Below are 21,143 nucleotides of genomic sequence, written 5' to 3' on the forward strand. Positions count from 1 at the left end.
GAAAAGATCATCTCAATCATTTAGAATCACGGCTATTCATAGACTACAGCTCTGAAAGAGGTATGGAGTTTGTCTAGTCACAGTAAGCATAAGTACTGGTACCTTTACTCAATGCTACTGGGGACTTTCAACCATTCATAAATAGCAAAAACTGGAATAAGGATTATAACAGCAGCGCAAGGTACTTTTATAGGAATTAAACTTAATAAAAAGTGGGGGGTTGTAATTTATAAGCTTTTGTCCTTCCTTCCCTCATTACTTAGCTTCCTCCCCTCCCGCACTCCCTGCAAAATAGTCATCTGGGATGGCCTGGCGACAAAAAAAGGCCCTTTACAGAGGCCTGACAGGCACTGAAGGAGATGACAGTACACATTCCTTTAAGAGTTCTGAAATTCTCGTTTCTATTCCACATTCAGAGCTTGGAAATTGCTAATTCACCCGTGTCTCTACATAAATAAAACACAATAAAATCCACGTTCCTTTCCTCAAAGATTATGCTTTAGAGAAGGATCGGAAGATGGATCTACACTTCCTAAGAAGTAACCTTGGATTTAGGTTCCTGCACCCCACCCTCTGCCAGCGTCCACGTGATGCTTCCACCTTTGCCCGCCCGCTCTCACTACGCAGAGCAAAGACCCCGCCCCGAGGTGACACCTCTAGCAAAAAGTCCTGGGGGCGGGGACTGCCTTGATTGGCCAGGACCCCTGTGTCACGCGGCTCCGCCCCTCGGCCTATCTCACCCCACCAGGCCCCGGCGTGGAGAGAGGATGCCGGATTGCAATTGGCTGGCCTAGGCGGAGACGGATGACGCAAGGGGAGGTGGGGCCTGGCCGAGCCTTGATTGGCCATGGTGCACAAGGGCGCGGATCGTGGTCCAGGCCGTGAGCTGCTGTGGTCGCCGGTGTAGATTAACTCTGCTGCGCGCCGTGCAAGATGCGGAGGGTGGTTTTGATCACCGGGGCGAGCAGGTGAGGCTTCCTACGGAACCCCGGAGGCTAAGTTCCGGGGTGCGGGGAAGCGCAGGTCGGTGACTCTGGACTCACTTCGTTGGGGATTCCACAGAGACCCTGCCCTGCCCGTCTCTGGGCCTCCCAAGAGGTGTGGTCAGGCCTGCCCCGGTGGGTGCTTGGTAACTGGCGCTTTGAATTAAACATGACAGTGGAGAGGTAAACCAGAGCTCCAGTTACTGATCAGCCTGATAGTGATCCTGAGCCCTGGAGTGCTCTCAAGGGACCTGACGGTTCCATTCAGACTCTGCCATCCCCTCCATCAGAGACCCAGACTCCATTAGTTACTGTAGGTACCCTCAGTTTACTTTAACCCTAAACACGCGGTGTGTCTTACACTCCGGGAGTTTAAATGTCAGCCTCCACGAACTTTACGACAATGGGAGATTTCATTCCTGCAGCACGCCTCGCATACTCTCCCCAGAAACATTTGGAACGATCAGTCGCTTCCTCTTAAAGCTTGTCCTAAGGCAGCCACCAGGTCATACCTATTCCAGGCTTGCTCATTTGACCCTTGCCCTACTTTGTTGCCTACTAGACTTCTTATTTGTCCACGAAGAATGTGTGGAGGATGAAACTGACCAACCTTTCTCCGAGCTGGTTACATTGATATTTTCAAGAAATTCGTACAGATCTAACTATGTCCGTGCTAACTAAGCCACTGTAGGAGGGGTTTCTCTTGGGCTTTTGTTAGCGTGTCCTCTCCTTTAGGTCAGCTGGTTTTAGTGGAAGGTGCATATAGAAGTCAGGCCTGATCTTGTGTTTCTTTGTTATTCATTGTGGTATGTGCAATTGTATATTTATACTAAAGGTCTGCCCTTTTGAAGGAAGGATCAATAGGCCTATATATGTTGGATTCTCCTGGCAGGGCCACCCGATTATGTGAGCTCCAGACTCACTTTGATGTTCTATTTGCTGGCAGTCTGCCTGAGAATTTATTAGTACCCAGGATGTCATTGCTGCTGCCAGCAGCTGGCCCCACCTGCTGGGCACTTTTCATATCGCTCTTTTTGACCTAGTGTGTCTAAGGCTTCAGTGAGCTATGTTCATCCATCCCTGCTTCTCTGTCTTCCTGTCCATCTGATTTGTATTAGTACTTTCTGTCTACTTGCTCCGAGGGCCTTTTCTTTCTCTTGATTGTCCTGCTGTGATTTAGTAGTTGACAGGTCATCAACCTCCTGCCATGCTACTGTGCTTTCTCCGGGGGGATAGGAGAGCGGCACAGAAACGCCCCTGTTCACTCATCGGGATTGCTGGTCTCCCTAATAGCAATAACACCAAGAGAAGGTAGAACACTTGCCTTTGAGGGACCTAGAAAGCACAAGAAAATGGGGGCATAATAAACAGCCTATAAGATCCTCTTCACAGCATTTGCTGGGATATATTAAATCCCAACACAACAGGTACCGCAAACCCTACTTCCTATGTCACTGAACTATTTTAGAGGGGAACAACTAGATGTGAGCCTAATCAAATGACTTATGGGGGGATTTCTTCCTTCACATAATGTTGGGTATTTTCTGTCTGCCCACGCTTCTTGCTGAAGCTCATGTTGACACAGTCAGGTGTCTGAATCAGAGAGAAATGTTTTAATGTCCGACCATTTCAGTGAGCTCACGCCCTGTGCTGGGATTGTCTCCTCAGTGGCATTGGGCTGGCCCTTTGCAGTCGGCTGCTGGCAGAAGACGACGAGCTTCACCTGTGTTTGGCGTGCAGGAACCTGAGCAAAGCCAGAGCCGTTCGTGATGCCCTGCTGGCCTCTCACCCCTCCGCCCAAGTCAGCATTGTGCAGATGGATGTCAGCAGCCTGCGGTCGGTGGTCCAGGGTGCAAAGGAAGTCAAGCAAAAGTACGTCTCCTTTTGACAGATGTGGTAATGCCGCATAGCAGTTAATCAAATGAGAAAGGACAGGGAAGTAAGAGGAGGTAAATGAGAAGTAAATATGGGACCAGAAAAGGCGTTGTGCTGAGGGAATCTGTGCAGAATGACCTCAGAGCCCTGAGAGCTTGGAAGTACCCTTTCCAGTGGGTAAACGCATCATTATGTCTGACACCAGGTCTCTCCACCCACAGTCCTCTGTTTGGCTGGAACCCATAAGAAATACTGATGCCGTTTTTATCTAGATAGAGACACTATGGCATTCCTTTTATCTTTGAATACACTAATTACATTGTTTGCTTGAAGCCAGAGCTTCATTTCCACATTTTACTATGCCTTGCTTTTCCATGCCTAGGAAAAGAAGTTCCTATTACTAAAGTTTGTAAATTAGATAATAGAGTGATTAACCTGGGGTCCCACTGACTTCACCTCCATGATGAGTGGCGGCTATAGTGGCAACAGTGTCATCACTTAAAATAGTCGTTTCAATAATTTGGACCATATGGTTATGATATAGCATGATCAAGAAATGCACGTGTACAATCCGTATTGTTGGCCAAGCATATATTTCAAAGGTCCAGTTTTATTAGCTGTGGATCTGTCCTCGATTACGTGGAGGACACAGTGTGCTGCCTAGGGTTCCGGGAGATACTCTGAGCATGTGTGTTGCTTGAGTATCATGGGAGCACCTACTGCCTGCTTTGATCCTCCTTCCAAAGGGATGTATTTATATTAAAGCTTATGACGTTCCAGAACTGGAAAAGCTCACTCAGGTTTGTGTTTCTCAGCTTCGCCATGATGCGCATTCTAGAGCAAGCCCACTGAGAATACCTAATTCCCACAGGGCATTTACAGTGTCAGGGTGGGAGAGTGGCCATTAATCAGTTTATGATACATAGGCCCTGGCCATGAGCACTGATTGGTTTCCACTTGGGTCTTCTGTTTTGGTAGATACCAGGCTATCCAGATTCTAGCGCTGTTTGGTCCAGTCAGGCCTGCAATACAGATGTAAATTTAACTTGTCAGCTATGGAAGATATGAACTGGGAAGAAGGGCAGTAGCTTTGTAAAAGGAGGAAGAGGAGGAGGATGGTTTGATAGAGGGTGTTCAGTGCCTGATTGGTGGACTGCAGTTGGATTTTTCTATAGAAATTTAACTTGAAAGCCCAATTGAAACCACCCAGAGCAAAGATACTCACTATGGCTAGAGAAACTGTTGAGAAAGAACTATTTAACCCTGGTGTTTCATGGCCTGCATGGACATCTTAATTGGTTCAGAAAGGATTTTTCTGTCCTTGGACCTTCTGTATTCTAGGGGAGGAGTGGACTCTTGTCTCGTCTCTTCTAATAATTTCATTTTGGTGTTTTGTTTGTAGGTTTCAAAGATTAGACTACTTATATCTGAATGCTGGGATCATGCCTAATCCCCAGCTAAATTTCAAAGCGTTTTTCTTGGGCATCTTTTCAAGGTAATTTTTATGTTCTAGATCAGTGGTTCTCAGGCTGTGGGTTATAACCCATTCAGGGGTGGGGGAAGCTCAAACAACCCTTTCAGAGGGCTCGCATATCAGATATTTACATTATGAGTCTTAACTAGCAAAATTACATTTATAAAGTATCAATGAAAATAATTTTATGGTGTGTGTCGGGGGTGGGGGTCACCACAACATGAGGAACTGTATTAAAGGGTTACAGCATTAGGAAGGTTGAGAACCACGGTTCTAGATGAACCGATTGCAAGAAAGGTATTTATTTTGCTGCCATGGTTTTTACCTTTGTTGAGTGAGGGGATGCTGAGGAGGATGAAGATACCTGGACAGGAGGAGTTGATCCATAGTAGGCACGTCAAGTACTCGTCTTTGTGGAGAACGCCACACGTTGTCATGATTTTTATAATGTTCTAAGACTCTGGAACATTCCATATTATTATATGGTTCTTGTTGTCAGCGTTTGATTTGGCTGAATGTGCTACTGGCGGAAGCGTCCTAGATATGAAGCATTCTTAGCCTCCTGCACCTAGTAGGCTGCATCAGAAGATACCGAGCTACATGCTAGCTACTCTGGCCAGTAGGTTGAGAGGATGCACATAACCCATGTCTTCCTGAGATTCTCAATACGCATAAGTCTAATGGCTTTCAAAGCTATCTAGCCATAAACCAGAGTCAGAAATAAGTCTGGTTTGCAACCCAGTGTGTTTATTCATAGAGGTTTTTGATGTGGGCTTCATGTTTACTTTCTCTTCACTTTTCTTCCGTGAAGATGAAACAGGCACAGATCCCACTACTAAGCTGTTTGATACTCCTAGAATTCCTAGTGAAAAAGACAACCTGCTTAACTTTTTCAGTAATCAAAGACACTTGACATGGCTGGAGACCTTTTCTCATTGGCGTAGCTGTGATCGCCCAAGAATAATTTACATGTAATCTGATTGGGTAGTGGGAACAGGAAAGCATGTTAAGTACATCCATGAATTGGTGCAGTGGGGGGGAAAGCATTTAGTAACTCATTTAATACTCACACATGTCCAAGAAGTTGGTATTTTGTCATTATAATTTCAAAGAAGGTCTGTGTGTCTGTGTGTGTGTAACATCTTTAATATTTTCAGTTAAAGGAGTGTTAAAAGTCACCCCGCTGTCTTCTGCTGTTTCAGAAATGTGGTTCATATGTTCTCCACAGCGGAAGGACTGTTGACCCAGAATGACAAGGTCACTGCTGACGGGTTCCAGGAGGTGTTTGAAACCAATCTCTTTGGCCACTTTATCCTGGTAAAAAAAAAAAAGGCTTGGGTCCTACTAATTCCATCCTGTTACTGTGATCCCGACGGTGTGAATGGACACGTGACTGTTTTGTGAAGGCTCCTTAATGTCTGGTTACCATGAAATCTTTGAGTAATCAAGTCTGTCTGCTGGCCTCTGGAAATGTTGCTTACCTAGAACAGAGGAAGCAGATTACCAGACCCCAGTCACCTATTGGAAATGACATGCATAACAGCAGAAAAAGCACATTAGTTCTGCCCTAAGTAGTTCTACAAACTGGGCATGGCATCAGATAGGCTAGGATAGCCAGCATGCTGTCATTAGATACTGTTAGATAGATAGCCTGGGATAGCCAGCATGCTGTTGTTAGACACAGATAGCCCGGGATAGCCAGCATGCTGTCATTAGACACTGTTAGATAGCCTGGGATAGCCAGCATGCTGTCGTTAGACACAGATAGATAACCTGGGATAGCCAGCATGCTGTCGTTAGACACAGATAGCCTGGGATAGCCAGCATGCTTTCATTAGACACAGATAGATAGCCTGGGATAGCCAGCATGCTTTCATTAGACACAGATAGCCCGGGATAGCCAGCATGCTGTCGTTAGACACAGATAGCCTGGGATAGCCAGCATGTTGTCGTTAGACACAGATAGCCCGGGATAGCCAGCATGCTGTCGTTAGACACAGATAGCCCGGGATAGCCAGCATGCTATCATTAGACACAGGTAGCCCAGGATAACCAGCATTCTGTCGTTAGACACTGATGCAGAGTTGGCTTTTCATTATCATGCTTTCTTCTTAAGAGCCCATACCTGGAAGTACAATTCTAGGCACATATAGCAGATTCAGCATGAGGTGTGTGACCTATCTAGTGTGTTCTGTGAGGTTGTCTCTGGCTCACTCTTATGGGACAGCTTGCACAGTAATTGAGAAGTGATGACTCACACCTGTATCCCAACACTTAGGCTGAGATTGGAGGATTGCTGCAAGATTGAGGCCATCTGGGGCTACAGTGTGAGCCCCTTTCTCAAAGCAAGCAAACAAACAAACAAACAATATTAAAATGAGGTAATGATGGAAAATTAATTCATTAATAATATTGATAGTCTTAAGTTTTGATGTCTACTGTTTACAGAGTTAAATTGTTAGGAAAATGTTGACCGAGGTTTCTGTCCTACCCTGTCCTGCAGTCATCCAGTTCCAAAGAAATCACACAGAGGTCTACATTAATTATAAACTGATTGGCCCATTAGCTCAGGCTTCTTATTAACTCTTATAACTTATATTAACCCATTATTTTTGTTTATGCTAGCCACGTGCCTCAGTACCTTATTTGGCGAGGCAGTCTCATCTTGCTTCCTCTGTGCCTGGGTCACGACTGCAGACTGCAGAATTCTCTTCCCAGAATTCCCCTCATTGCCCTGCCTCTACTTCCTGCCTGGTCACCCCACCTATACTTTCTGCCTGGCTACTGGCCAATCAGCATTTTATTAAAAATAATACAAGTGACAGGATAAAAGACCATTGTTCCACAGCAGGAAAACAAATGAGAGCTGTGGACATGGTGCAGTTGTCCCAGGCCTCCTAGTATGTCTTTCTGCGGGCAGACATGTCATCCTGGGGAGGGTTGTGTGCGTCAGAACACACCAGATTCTAAAGCTGTGATTGCAGTGCCTTCTACTTCAGTTAGGTTTAGGAATCTGACCGCAGTTCATGAAACACAAACCTGAATTTAGGGGTCATGTGTAAATGAACAAACAGATCCATTGCTGGTTTGATTAGCATGTAAGGATACTGAGCTGGCACCCATCTTGGTGGTAAAGAGTGGGGATTCTTTCTGTGAGCTCCAGGTTCAGCGAGGTCTCGCTGCTGAGGAGTGGGTGACTGACTTGGTTTTATCTATGGAGTTCTTCCCGATTGTGTTCAGCTCATTTGTCCACTGCGCATGGGGCACATCTGGAAGCTTTGTTGGTAGATTTTTCTCTAATGAACTAATGTTTTCCAGTAGTTGTAGATTTATAAAACTTTTGCAAAGATAGTACAGCGAGTTCTTGTGCATCCTGTATTCAGTTTCTCTCATTAGCATTTTATGTCAGTATGGTACATTTGTCAAAATAAATGATACAGTATTGGTATGTTATTAAGTAAGTCTATACTAACTTAAGTTGCAGTTTTCTAAAGTCTCACTATCAGCTCTGGGATTCGATCCAGGGCACCACATACATCCATTTTATAGTCAAGGTCCCTTAGGATCTTTGTTGTGGGAGTTTCACAGTCTTGCCTTGTTCTTGAGGACCTCACAGTTCATGGGCTTGCTACCCAGGTGTTTCACAGACTGTCTCTCAGATTTCCTGATGTTTAGCTCATGGTTAGTCTGCAGAATGTTTTTGGAAAGACTGTAAATATAAATTCCTTTCTCATCACCTCATATCAAGTACGTATTCCAAGGCTAGGCGTGTTTGGCACGTGCTTATAATCCCAGCACTTGGGAGATGGAGGCAGGAAGGTGGAGAGTTCAGAGCCAGCCTGTGGACACAGTGCATGGAGCATAGTGTAGAGCATAGTCACAGCCTGGCTCAGAATGACGATGACAGAGTTTAGGCCTTTCCTTGATGACCTGAGCACCTGACTTGGGGTGTCTTATCAGGTGTTTTAAATTGTTAGCATATGCCCCTCAGTGGATTGTGAAGCTTTTTATTCTGTGTCTTCTTCACTCAGATCCGGGAACTGGAACCCCTTCTCTGCCACAGTGACAGCCCCTCCCAGCTCATCTGGACCTCTTCTCGTAATGCCAAGAAATCTAACTTCAGCCTTGAGGATATCCAACACAGCAAAGGCCTGGAACCCTACAGCTCCTCCAAATATGCTACCGACCTTCTGAATGTGGCTTTGAACAGGAATTTCAACCAGAAGGCAAGGCTGGTCTCAGAGACCCAGAAGTGAACCATCAAAGTCGCTATTTCTAGAGCGTGACTGGCTTCTGCTAACTCTCATAGTGAAAGCCTCAGGGGAGGGATAAACAGCTCCTGTCCTCTTAGGGAGGTGCAGATTGTTTACCAGGCTGTATTCTTCAGGAACACTAGCCTCTGCTAACAGACGGCCCCTGACCGCTTCCAGTGCTGCACTCTCCTCCTGTGATGTCATTGAATGTCACCCCTCTGCAGCTGGTTGGCTTTCAGTCTTCCAGCTTTCAGATGAGAACTCTTAAGTTTGGAGAAGAGGAGTCATGTGCTCAAAGGTCACTTGACATGTGAATGGCAGAGCTTATAGTAGAGTTCAAGGCTAACTTTTCCCCTGCTAAGCCTCACGCCTTTTAGCCTGTCATGCCAGTGACTGAAAGGCAGCCAGACGTCATAAACCTTCTGGAAGGTGATGGGAAGATTCTGCTCTGTTTCTGTAAGGTTACAGAGTATAGAAAGGGGAAAATAACCTTATCGGTCATGCTGCTTCTACTGACCACAGCCTCCTAGAAATCCCTGCTGCCATGGATCAACCGATTGCCCAGGTCCAAAATCTTAACAGGAATCCTTGTCTTTTCCATGGGCATTTTCTGGTTGTCATTGCAGCTCAGAGTCCGTGTGTTGGTCCAACTATGCATTTCCTTCTACCATTTTTGAGATCTTTAAAACCTGTCAAAATCCTGTTGACACTCCCTTTTTAGAAGGCGGGGTCAAGCTGAATTTGTTCTATTTTTCATAAAAAGCTCTGGGATTTTATTTACGTTCTAGTTGTCAAGTAGTTGAAGAAAGAGGGAGAGTGATTAAGTTGATACAGCTGTCGTAAAGTCTGTCAGATTTGTTTTCAGCCGTAATTTTTCTTTTTTCAGCATTCCCAAGAAAGAATTACATTGGTGGATTCCATTTGAAGCCTTTCTAATGATATTTTCCATACTTTTGATTTACTTTTTCAACAAATTAATCATTGTTTTAGGTTTTTTGGTGTTGGGGATCAAACCTGGGGCTTTGTACTTGGTGCCATTTCACTTGAGCTATGACCTCAGCTCTCTGGTGATGGGTTTCTGTTTTATCTTTCTGTCTCTCTTTCTTCAGCATCTTGTATATTCCAGGCTGGCCTCAAACACCATCACACCTGATTTTATACATGCCAGGCAAGCACTCTGTCAACTGAGCTATTACCCTAGAGCAACCCAGCTTTCCCTTTTGAGACAAGGTGTCACTGTGTAACTTTGACTGGCCTTGGACTGTGATGTAGTTTATGTGAGCCTCAAATTCAAAATTCTGCCTCTTTCCAAGGGCTAGAATTACAAGAACGAGCTACTTTGTATGGCCATTTTCTACTTTTTATTTAAAAGGAAAGAGAGAAAATGAGATTAAAAGTTGCAAGAATGAGTTAGTTACTCTAACAATAATATAAAATGCAATAAAATTAATTACAGAGCTGTAGGGCTTACTATGGTTGGCACAGGGTAATTCTTATTACCTTAATCCCTGTGTTAATTGAGGCTTTCTTTATAGAGACATACAATTGTCATATATATATTTGTATGTATATATACATATAATATATATGTTTGTGTGTGTATATAAATGCAAACATATACACACAAGTATATGATAGATCCTTACATAGTGATCAGTCCTTCACTCAGGACCTGGCTAGAGATCTTGAGTTGAAGGTCTTTGTTCCTCCTGATGCCAAGAGCGTCCAACTCAGCTATGTTCCTATAGGTCAGTGGTTCTAAACTGTCCTAATGCTGTGACCCTTGTATGTATATATGTATGTATGTATGTATGTATGTATTTATTTATTTATTTATGTTTTTTCGAGACAGGGTTTGGAGCCTGTCCTGGAACTCGCTCTTGTAGACCAGGCTGGCCTCGAACTCACAAAGATCCACTTGCCTCTGCCTCCCAAGTGTGCTGTGACCCTTTTAATACGGTTATCATGTTGTGATGACCCCCAACCATAAAATTATTTTTGTTGCTACTTCATAACTATAGTTTTGTTACTGTTATCACTTATAAATGTTTTTGAGATAGAAGTTTGCCATAAGGGTTGTAACCCACAGATTGAGAACCTCTGCTTTAGGGAAACAGCATATATTTTAAATTTAGCAACTGTATTTAATTAATCAGAAGCTAGTTGAAGGCAAGAATTAAACTCAGTAAGCCCATTATATACTTATTGGGAGTGATGAATTGATCTTTAATTAAGCCAATAATAGAAAATCTTTGTAGTCAGGCCCCACTTTTCTTTCCCATCATCAAGATTGGCTCTTCTTTAAGCTATAAATATCTTGAGAATAGACTTCATCTTGCTAATAGCTTTTGCTTCTTGGTCCTAGGAAGTGATCTTAGACTTTAATAGCCCTACTAAATGACAAGGACGCATGAGAGTGCAAGCCTCCCATTCCCTGTTTTCCCGGCTTGTGTGTGTGTGTCTTTTATTAACGGGAATCCGTGAACTGAGTCAGTATGCATTGAATGACAATCTCAGACGACTCTCCTGTGTTCCCAGGGTCTGTACTCCAGTGTGATGTGCCCAGGCGTAGTACTGACCAATCTGACATACGGAATTCTGCCACCCTTTGTGTGGACATTGCTCTTGCCGCTGTTATGGCTGGTAAGTAGTAAGCATTGATTTTTTTTAAATTCTGGGTTATGAAATATTAAGAATTCAACTCTGAGTGACAGACTTCTGTTTGGCTTGATGTTTTTGATATGCAGTAATCATAAATGCAAATTTCTTTCTTGAATCTAAATGAGAAAAGCTTACTCTTTGTTACTGCTCTAAATGGCCACATAACAACCATTGTTTTCTTTTCATCAGATTCGCTTTTTTGCAGACGCTTTCACTCTGACACCGTACAATGGAGCAGAAGCGCTGGTATGTTACTAGAGTTTCATAGTCCACAGCATGGCTTAGTGATGGGAGGCGCACGTTCCTGATGGCAGTGAGCAGTGTCAGGGTAAAGGCTGTAAGGCAATGGTTCTCAGCTTCCGAGTTGTGATCCCTTTGGGATCTAGTGACTGTTTCCCAGGGGTCACATATCAGATATTTACATTAGAATTCATAACAGTAGCAAAATTCCAGTTATGAAGTAGTAACGAAATAATTTTATGGTTGGGGGTCACCACAATATGAGGACCTGTATTATTAAAGGGTCGCAGCTTTAGGAAGGTTGAGAACCATTGCTTGAAGGGAACAAGCCCTGTGGACAAGCAAGTTCCATTTGGGACTAAGGTAAGCATTGTGTTACACACAAGATATCAGAAGTTTGACAGTTAACGTCTGCTATGACGTTAGATACCTGACTATAGACAACACACTTCTATAGAAGCAAGCTGCACCAGGAGCCGCAGGACAGGTGGCAGGACACTGTTTAGTCAGTTAAAGCAAGGAGGTGACTAGTGAATGAGTTCCCATGGGGGAGGTGTGCTCTCTTGTCACGTAACGAGTTTTCTTCCTGGAGCCAGCAGGTGGCTCTGTGGTTAAGAACACGTGTTCTTGTAGATACCCACTTTGATTCTCAACACCCATGTGGCATAACTGCCTTTAACTCCAGTTTCAGGAGCTCCAACACCTTTTCTGACCTCCACAGGCATCTGGTATGCATGTGGTACAGACATAAATGCAAGTGAAACACTCATCCACATAAAGTACATCTAAAGAAAAAAATGTAAAGATTTTTCTTCCTCTCTTGGTACTAGAGGATCAAGGTATAAGAGGATCTTATTAGGAAAATACGATTTCCTTGAATGGTGCCTAACAGTGGCCTATGTGTGATTCCTCATCCAGGACAGGCATTACTGTTGAGCTATAGTTATATTTTCTTCCGTATATTTTCTTCTGTATATTAGTAATACTCAGAACCCCAGAGCTCCACAGACAGCCTCTACTTGTGGTTCAGAATTCTCACCCAAGAAGAGACTTGCCATGTGTTCTTCATGCCTTCTGATTGGACTCCTGTTATCTTAGTTCTCAAGGGTGGTACTCAATCTACTGAGTCCTGACTTTTATCCTAGAAACTTGAGGGCTAGTACTGTGGGGTCCAGGCTTGACTGCTTCTTAAATCTTGACCAAATTGAGTTTGGGGGAAACATGAAGGGAATGATCAAATACGTTCTTGTGTAGACACAAATTAATTGTGGAAACAAGTGCTATTAGACGGGATTGGTATAGATCCCAAGATATAGAAAGCATTAGTGTGCAGTCCTTGAGGGATTTCTCATTCTGTACATCTGTGTCTGGGGTCACTTATGTTCTGAGCATCAGTGGTGTCAGATTTAGAAGAGAAAAATCCTCTGATTTATTTAGAAGAGAAAAATCCTCTGATACTAAGTAGCTTAGAGTTAAGTTTGTGAAAGTAATGAATCCATATGATAGGCAAGGAAGCAAGACATCTTGGCATTGGGTGGGGAATATGGATCAGAACTGACTTTGATTAGAGTGGAGCTAGAGCCGGGCTCTGAGGGACCAGGCGATTGGATAGGATGAGCACCAGGATCCTAGTGTTGCAGTTAAAAACCCCATTGTGAAGGACTGGAGAAGCAGCTCAGTGGTGAGTACTGCTGGCTTGTTGAGAACCCCAGTTCAGTTCCCAGCACTCACATGGCAGCTCACAACTGTAGCTCCACTTCCAAGAGTTCTGATACCTCTGTAGGCATATACATATATGCGGGAAAAATACCCATAGAATAAAATAAATGTTAAAAATCCATGGTGATCTTGCTGTAATTTTCTGAGATGTACGTGAGTAGAAGGGCATCACCCAAATGTTATCCGCTGATGTCTGGAGATGGTGGCGGGAGTCGGGGGGAGGGATGGGATGGTAGGACATCATGTGGGCAGTTAGGATCTCCCTCAATGGCTGTGTAAGTTTTGCCTCCTCAGGAGGGGAGTTTGAGCTTGAGCTAAGGCATAGGCCAAATATGAGGATGTTAGAATTATGGCTACCATTCAAATCCAAGTTCTCTGGTTCCTGGCTTGGAACCCTCGAGCATATTTTTCATCCATCTGTTTTATATAAAATAAGAACCAGAGCAGTTAATGGAAGCAGGGGCATTGCAGAGACTCATTAGATCTCAGCAGTTACATTATCAATACAAATACAATCTGATAGCTCAGTGGCGCAGAATAGGAAGTTTAGAAATTGGCCCTTAACGGTACAGAGATTTAGTGTGTGCTAATAATCAGAGTTGGAGGGAAAAGATGCCCTTTTTAGCAAGGATATAGCCAAAAGGCAGTTTATGATCTTTATTCCCTGCCTTCCACCAAAATAATGTTCTAGATAGGTGAAGGGGTTTATATGTCAAAATTAAAGCCTAAAATTCTTAGAAGAAAATATGGGGAATTTATGGGACATTTCAGAATACAAAGACTTATCTAAGTGTGGACACTCTAAAAGAGTGGAAATTAAAATAAAATTAGCATGGTCCCAAAGTCCACTATAAATAAAGCACAAGGCAGAATACAAACATCTGTCTTAGATCAAGGTAAATATTTTCTTAAAAAATCTAGACTCCCAGCAAAGGGAAGACAGCACTTGTCGGAGTCACAGGCAAAAACGTCAGACATAAGATTCTGAACATTCTCAGTCATGTGAAAAGATTCTTCATCGCAGTGATGCTGAGAGAAGTGCAAATTCAATCTATAATTCAGAGCTCAGCTCAGATGAGCAAAGCTTAGGACATCTGATCCAGGGCTGTGGTGGCTGGTGTTAAGGAAGTAGAACGCTTGTGCATGGCACAGCTCCTGTGGAGGACTCACGGGCAAGTATTAAAGGCGCATACCCTTCACCAAGAACTTCCATCTTTGGCATTACTTCTATAGATGTACTCATCATCCATCATGGTTTAGTTTGTGATCATAAAGACTGCAGTCTGCTGCATATATCCTTTAATTAAAAGCTGAACATATTAATTACAGCTCATGCCCAGGATGGGATGCTGTGCTTTCAAAAGCCAACAAAACAGCTCAGTATACACAGAGTTGAAAATTTGCAGGTTTGTTGTTCAAGAGAAAACCTCTGTGTGTTATGCTTCCATTTAAGAGAGAAGGATGTGTTTCTCAATGCAGATATTTCTTGGCATTACTCCCAAGAGTGGGTTACTCCCAGAGATATAAGCTAAGTGGCTGCAAAATAGGAAAGGAAGGAAGACTTCCTTTTTGTGCTGTGTACATCTTGTGGACATGTGCATCTTCTCATTGATAATATCCCAGCGACTTGTGGTTTTCTGTGGTGTGGGCAGACAATGACACTGAATTAACCAGTGTCTGAGACATGGATTTATATGGGGATTAAGGGAGAAGGTGGGTAAAGTTTTTTTTTGTTGTTGTTTTGTTTTTTTGCTTAGGTTAGCTCTTAAAGTCTACTGTGAAGCAGGCTGCTTTATATTCTCCCTTCAGAACATGACAGCACTTTCCAAAGATCCTTAGATTAGCTGCTGCTTTTTGAGAGGACTCTTGCGATTTCACAGCAGAGTTCTGTAAAGTACCCATGGCAAAGCTCACTTGCTTGGGGCAGGAGCGATGTCACTGGCATGTTTTATCCTTCCAGGTGTGGCTTTTCCACCAAAAACCTGAGTCTCTCAACCCTCTGACCAAATACCTGAGCTCCACCACAGGCTTCGGGACTAATTACGTCAAGGACCAAAAGGTAAGTCGGTTTGTGTTGTCATGGGGAAGATGCTGCCAGTCTGATACTCCGGACCCATGACGCTGACAGATCAGCCCCACAGCTCTGTGCCTGAGCCCTCACTCTGGTGTCCTCAGGGTCTGTTTCATTGTTTTCTTCTCCCTCCCGTCTCAAAGCATCTTCTTCCCACTAAGCTGCTCTTGCCTGTGTTTCTGTTGATGTCTGCTCATCTTTCAGGTTCCACCTTCTTCTCAGTCTTCTGTGTCTCTTTAGACTGGACCCTGTGCCCTGTTATGGGATTTCTCAGACCTGTTCTGGGTAGCACTCATCCTCAGCTGCCTCTGTCAGCATGTCAGCTTCGTGAGAGGGATTGTACCTGCTTCCCTTGTATGCTCCCTCACGTGGAGACTCTTAATAAATGCATCCTGAGTTGTATGGAACAGAGAACGTCTTTCTTTGTGACAATAATATCTCTTGGAATTCACATTCTGTTTAAGATTATTAGCAGCAGGGGGCTGGAGAGATGGCTCAGAGGTTAAGAGCATTGCCTGCTCTTCCAAAGGTCCTGAGTTCAATTCCCAGCAACCACATGGTGGCTCACAACCATCTGTAATGGGGTCTGGTGTCCTCTTCTGGCCTGCAGGCATACACACAGACAGAATATTGTATACATAATAAATAAATAAATATTTTTTAAAAAAAGATTATTAGCAGCATCGTTAGACAGATGCTTTGAAGAGACGAGTAAAATAGAGAAAATCAATTTCGTCTTTTGAAATCTTAAAAGTAATCATATAAAATTACATTGTGGGGGAAGTGAGAATATTTACTTGGGACTATAAGAACATGCTGTAGCTTTGTCATGAGCAAGGGTTATTCTAGCCGCCTGCTCTTCCCATCTCTGTACTGAGAATGCATTGGTGTAAAATATAACTAGATTGAGGTAAATAGGTGACCTCTGTCCGTTTGGCAGCAGCGTGAGGCCAGTGACAGCCAGCCTCAAATGATGCTTCCCATGTCACCTGCGGGTAAAAACCAGCCTTTCGTAGGAAGCGTGTATTGGATACCAGTGACTTGGGAGCATTTTCAAGAAGTGGTTTCTCAGGCAGGTAGAGTTGACCCTTCGCACTGTCTTCCCTTGCTGGGTTCCCCACAGCGTATCAGCCCAGGCATGGCTTTGAGATGTTGAAACAGTTAAGTGGTGCAGAGGCCAATCTTGTGGGATCATTTTCCTCCATTGAGGGTCCGTCTTTCAAAATGACCATAGTTTGTGTCACAATGGCATAAAATTAGCCACACAAACTGGCTGCTTAACCAGGTTGACCTGCAGAGGTGGATCGCAGGTCTGCCTGCCTCTGCCTTCTGCCTTCTGGATGGAAGATAATCACCGCCACGCTCCCTGCTCTGAGTTGGGGTTTGTTTGTTTAACTCAGATTTGAGTTAACTACTGATTCTTAACACTCAGTTTTGTGAAACTGTGGCAATTTAATAAGCTCACTTTAGGACTTTCAGAGTTTATTTAAATTATTTAAATTTGCTATTTTATAACTTTACAGGGAGTGATTTACTTATCAGGGGGAGAAAATGTTTAATTTTACATACCCAGGCATTTCATATAATTTTCTATGAAATTCATTGGAGAAAATATTTTAGCTTTTGATTCATTGGGAGAAATCTGTTCTCCCCTCTGTTAACTGATAGGGGGAACTAGGGACAGATCTTTGAGGAGGGCAAGTCATTGTCATCAGTGGTGTGTCCATGAGCTTCCATGCTGCGGTGACCTCCTCACCCTTACACCCAGTTTGTCACAAGGAAAAGACAAAACAGCACGAGGAATGGGGGTGGGGCATAAGAGAGGGTGGGATGAGTGTAATAAAAATGCAGAATTGTTGAGGAATGAATTTAATTTAAAGAAAACAAAGGTGAGATTGGACAGGTGAGTTATGTAACATCTCCAGTTTCAAAATGAAGAACTAACAGGATTAAATGTGGATAAATGTTACATCCAAATGGTTAAGAAGTTTCCTTAATCCTTAGTCTTTCAGTTTTAAGACGATCCTCTTTTACTGACTTGGAAAAAAAGGTAGCCTGATTGTAGCAGCTGAAAGTGCTTCTTATCAGTTTAAAGTAAGATTTTCTGCAGAAAGAACAAGAATGCAAAATAATAGTGACAAGATAGAATCTCCTATTTCTTACATATGGAAGCACTTTGGAGGGGGTGAACATCTATAGGAATTCAGACTTGTAGCATGATTAATAAAAACCCAGATATTGGGGTTCAACCTGAAGGTCAGGAAAGCAAAATAGCCAGCCACTGGCTCTTACCTCTGCCTCAGTCCGAAATGGCGATCCTGCCTCCAGGAATCTCAGAATGAGACTGTGTGTGAGAGCTGTCTCCTCCCGTATTACAGTCTTCTCTAGGACTGGGATTAAGGGCGTGCACCACTACCTCCCGGTTTCTATGGCAAACTAGTCTGGCAACTGGAATTAAAGGTGTGTGTCACCACTGCCTGCTCTGTGAGGCTGACCAGTGGGGCTGTTTTACTCTGATCTTCAGGCAGTCTTTATTTGTTAAAGTACAAGTGAACCATCACTACAGACTCCAGATTTCCTTTCTCCCGTTTCCTTCAGCACTTGCTTGGGTACTAGGAGGCAGTAGAAAAAACACTTGCACTTCATATCTTTGCAGGCAGTGGGAGGTTTGGTGAGTGCTGAATTTACATGAGCATTTATGGCCTCAGTATTTCCCAGCAGTCCCTGAATGGTCCTTTCTGCCCCTTCCTAGCTTCCAGTTAAACTCATGGACACCCTCCCTTCGCTTTCATGTGGTTTGTTTTATTTTTCTCTTGTAGTCATTTCTATTTGTGCTTGTTTTCCAGATGGACATAGATGAAGACACCTCTGAAAAATTTTATCAAACCTTACTGGAACTGGAAAAACGCGTTAGGATCACTGTGGAAAAATCGGATCACCCCAGCTGATAGCGACATTCTCCTGAGCATCCAGTACCTTCTGTACCTTCTGGGGCACGTGGCTTTTTGTTGTGCTGGATGATAAACGTTTGTTGTAAACCATAAGCCATGATGATCTCCGCTCCTACCTTTCAGAATGATCTCCAGGACTCTGTGTGCACATGTGTGCAAGCATGCACACATGTGTGAGGAAAGATGGGCAAAGTAGAGGACCCAAATAAATGCCCTCCAGAACAGTGTCCTTTCAGAATTGCTAGAGGCTTCCTGCACAGCATCTGCATACAGCATTCTGTCACCTGGAGCCCAGCAGATGAGACTTGAGTGACTGGGTTCAGGTATAGCCTGAACCTCCTTTTAGTCCTGGCAAGGAGGGGGCAATGCTTCTTTCTCCTTTCCTTTCCTTTCCTTTCCTTTCCTTTCCTTTCCTTTCCTTTCCTTTCCTTTCCTTTCCTCTCCTCTCCTCTCCTCTCCTCTCCTCTCCTCTCCTCTCCTCTCCTCTCCTCTCCTCTCCTCTCCTCTCCTCCCCTCCCCTCCCCTCCCCTCCCCTCCCCTCCCCTCCCCTCCCCTCCCCTCCCCTCCCCTCCCCTCCCCTCCCCTTCCCTCCCCTCCCCTCCCCTTCCCTCCCCTCCCCTCTCCTCTATGATTGTTTTCCTGCCCTCTTTATTTTCTTCTCCACATGCTACTTCAGATAATCTTACACGATTGTCCACCGAGCGGCCCCCACGTGACTGCCCACAGTCAATCTCAGGAGCAAAGCGTAAGCGCTTTGGGCCACGCGCATTATTTCTTTTCTTTCGAAGTGTTTTGTTTTTTTTTTATCAGGGAGTGGAGGCCACAATGAGCCTGGTCTTCAGTAATATATGCAGATGTGTTTGTTATGAAGAGCTTATCTTCATGGTCATATTTCACCGGAATTAAATTTATAGCAAAAAATGTTTATTCACATTTCAATAAAATGTCAAAACAAACAAACAGAAAAGTCTGAGACACTGCTACGAGGCCTAGTGCAGGCATCTTGTGCACAGTGGAAGGAGAAAGAAATAGTTCATTTGTGTGTGTCAGATGATGAGTTTTCCAAATCCTTTTCTCTATAAAACTGAAAGAGCCACACCTGAGCATCTTTTGGTATGAGCCAGAATGCTAAACATGACTAGATATTTTTATCATAAGTAAAGCCATTCCATTACTTAGGATATAAGAAAGTCAGTAAAATTTTGAATAAAAGTCAAAAAATGATATATTAATATAATTTCCCTACAGCTTTTGCTATGAAAATTTGATTTTGTTGACCAAGATTTTTTGTAAAGATACAGGTGAGAATGAGTGCATGCCCCTGCCCCTCCCCCATCTTTGGGAAAGGAAGGTGGAGCTTAGCATGGGGCCTGTTCTTTGTTCGCTTTCATCCACTCAGAACTCCCATTTGGAAAAGGTTACTCCTACATGGTGAACTCACATTTCTCACGTGTGAACACTTTGCTCTGTTGCTCACGGGTTTGCCATGAGGAGGGGATTGACCATCTGTGTGGACCATGAACATCCTCATTCGGCTAGAGAATGAGGATGTTCCTTAGAGATCAGAAACCCAGAGTGTGGGGGTTGAACCCCCCACCCCCGTGAAGGGCGCTGACTGACCATGGTCCTTTTGACAGTTGGTTCTGTTCCCCAAGCATTTCCAGGAGACGGCATGGGGTACTGCAGGATGGAATGGGGAGAATTCTAGGCCCTGGGGCTGGGTAGTCATAATCTAAACTGGCTTCAGGAGAGTGGAGTAGTTTGGACTTGGGTTATTGGTGGATTTGGAAAAACATGGCCTTTTCCAGTGTTGTCAACTTACGAATAGCAAGTTATTCATTTCTTTTTATCAGTTGGATTAGTAATTCCCTCTGGTTTATTCTTGATACTGATAATCTCTTCATTGTCTGTGGTGCAGGAGGTTTTCCATTTTGCTGGTGTTTTCAGAGCACCATGTTTCCGCCTCACTGAATTTTTTTCTCTCCAATTTCTTATATATTTTCCATAGAGATTTTAGCTCTGCTTATTTTAATTATCTTTTTTTTTTTTTTTTTAGTTTTTTTTAGTTTTTCAAGACAAGGTTTCTCTGTAGCTTTGGAGCCTGTCCTGGAACTAGCTCTTGTAGACCAGGCTGGCCTCGAACTCACAGAGATCCACCTGCCTCTGCCTCCCAAGTGCTGGGATTAAAGGCGTGCGCCACCACCGCCAGGCCAATTATCTTTTTTTTTTAAATAAAAAAACCACTTAGGCTACTTGTTTAAAAGCTTTTCTTCATGGCTTGTGTTTAAGTGTTTAATTATAAGCATTTAATGACAGAAATATCCCTCTCAGCCCGGTATAACTGGGTCTCATGTTTGCTGACATGCTACCTTTTATTTTCTTCCTGTTAGCCCTAGATTATTTTATTACTTTCTGTTGAGCTTTTCTTTTATGAATTATTAGGAGTTATTTAATGTTGATACTTTTAGAGGTTTAAAAGGTTGGTACTTGGCTGGGGAGGTGCTCAGTGGTTGAAAGTCTTCCTGAGGACTCAGGTTTGATTCCCTGCTTTACCTGGTGGCTCACAAAGATATGTAACTCCAGTTCCAGAGGATCCAATGCCCTCTTCTGGCCTGTGTGTACACCAGGCATGCATAAGATGCATAGGCATACATGCAGACAAAACTCCTGTACACATAAAAGTAAATAATTCTTATAAGAGCTGGTACTGGCTTCTAGGTATAGTCTGTTTCTAGTTTCAGCTTGGTATAGTCAGAGTGCATTGAGTCCTAGTTCTGCTTATAGCCCAGGATCTGATCTGCCTGGAGCAGTCTGTGGATTTTCCTTCACACCATGCCTGCTCGTATTTCGTCCTTAGAACACTGGGGATTGCTCTCTTTGTACCTTCTACAGAGTTCATGGCTGCTTTCCCGGCAG

General features: G+C 43.7%; 1 protein-coding gene across 2 annotated transcripts; it reads left to right on the forward strand.

The window, feature by feature from the left end:
• The first annotated feature begins 827 nt into the window (after positions 1-827).
• On the forward strand, positions 828-18,740 carry Hsd17b7 (hydroxysteroid 17-beta dehydrogenase 7). 2 transcript variants are annotated; one of them, XM_057770917.1, is made up of 9 exons: positions 828-968; positions 2,652-2,855; positions 4,261-4,353; positions 5,535-5,649; positions 8,364-8,558; positions 11,124-11,228; positions 11,436-11,492; positions 15,166-15,264; positions 18,123-18,740. In XM_057770917.1, exons 1-9 carry the CDS (start codon positions 934-936, stop codon positions 18,222-18,224), a joined length of 1,005 nt encoding a protein of 334 aa, XP_057626900.1. In that variant the 5' UTR covers positions 828-933; the 3' UTR covers positions 18,225-18,740. The 2 variants fall into 2 exon arrangements, with proteins under 2 accessions (XP_057626900.1, XP_057626901.1); XM_057770918.1 differs by lacking the exon at positions 18,123-18,740 and adding an exon at positions 15,481-15,589.
• Positions 18,741-21,143: the final 2,403 nt, after the last annotated feature.

The sequence above is a fragment of the Chionomys nivalis genome, chromosome 5 (assembly GCF_950005125.1).
Source record: "Chionomys nivalis chromosome 5, mChiNiv1.1, whole genome shotgun sequence".
Classification (NCBI taxonomy): domain Eukaryota; kingdom Metazoa; phylum Chordata; class Mammalia; order Rodentia; family Cricetidae; genus Chionomys; species Chionomys nivalis.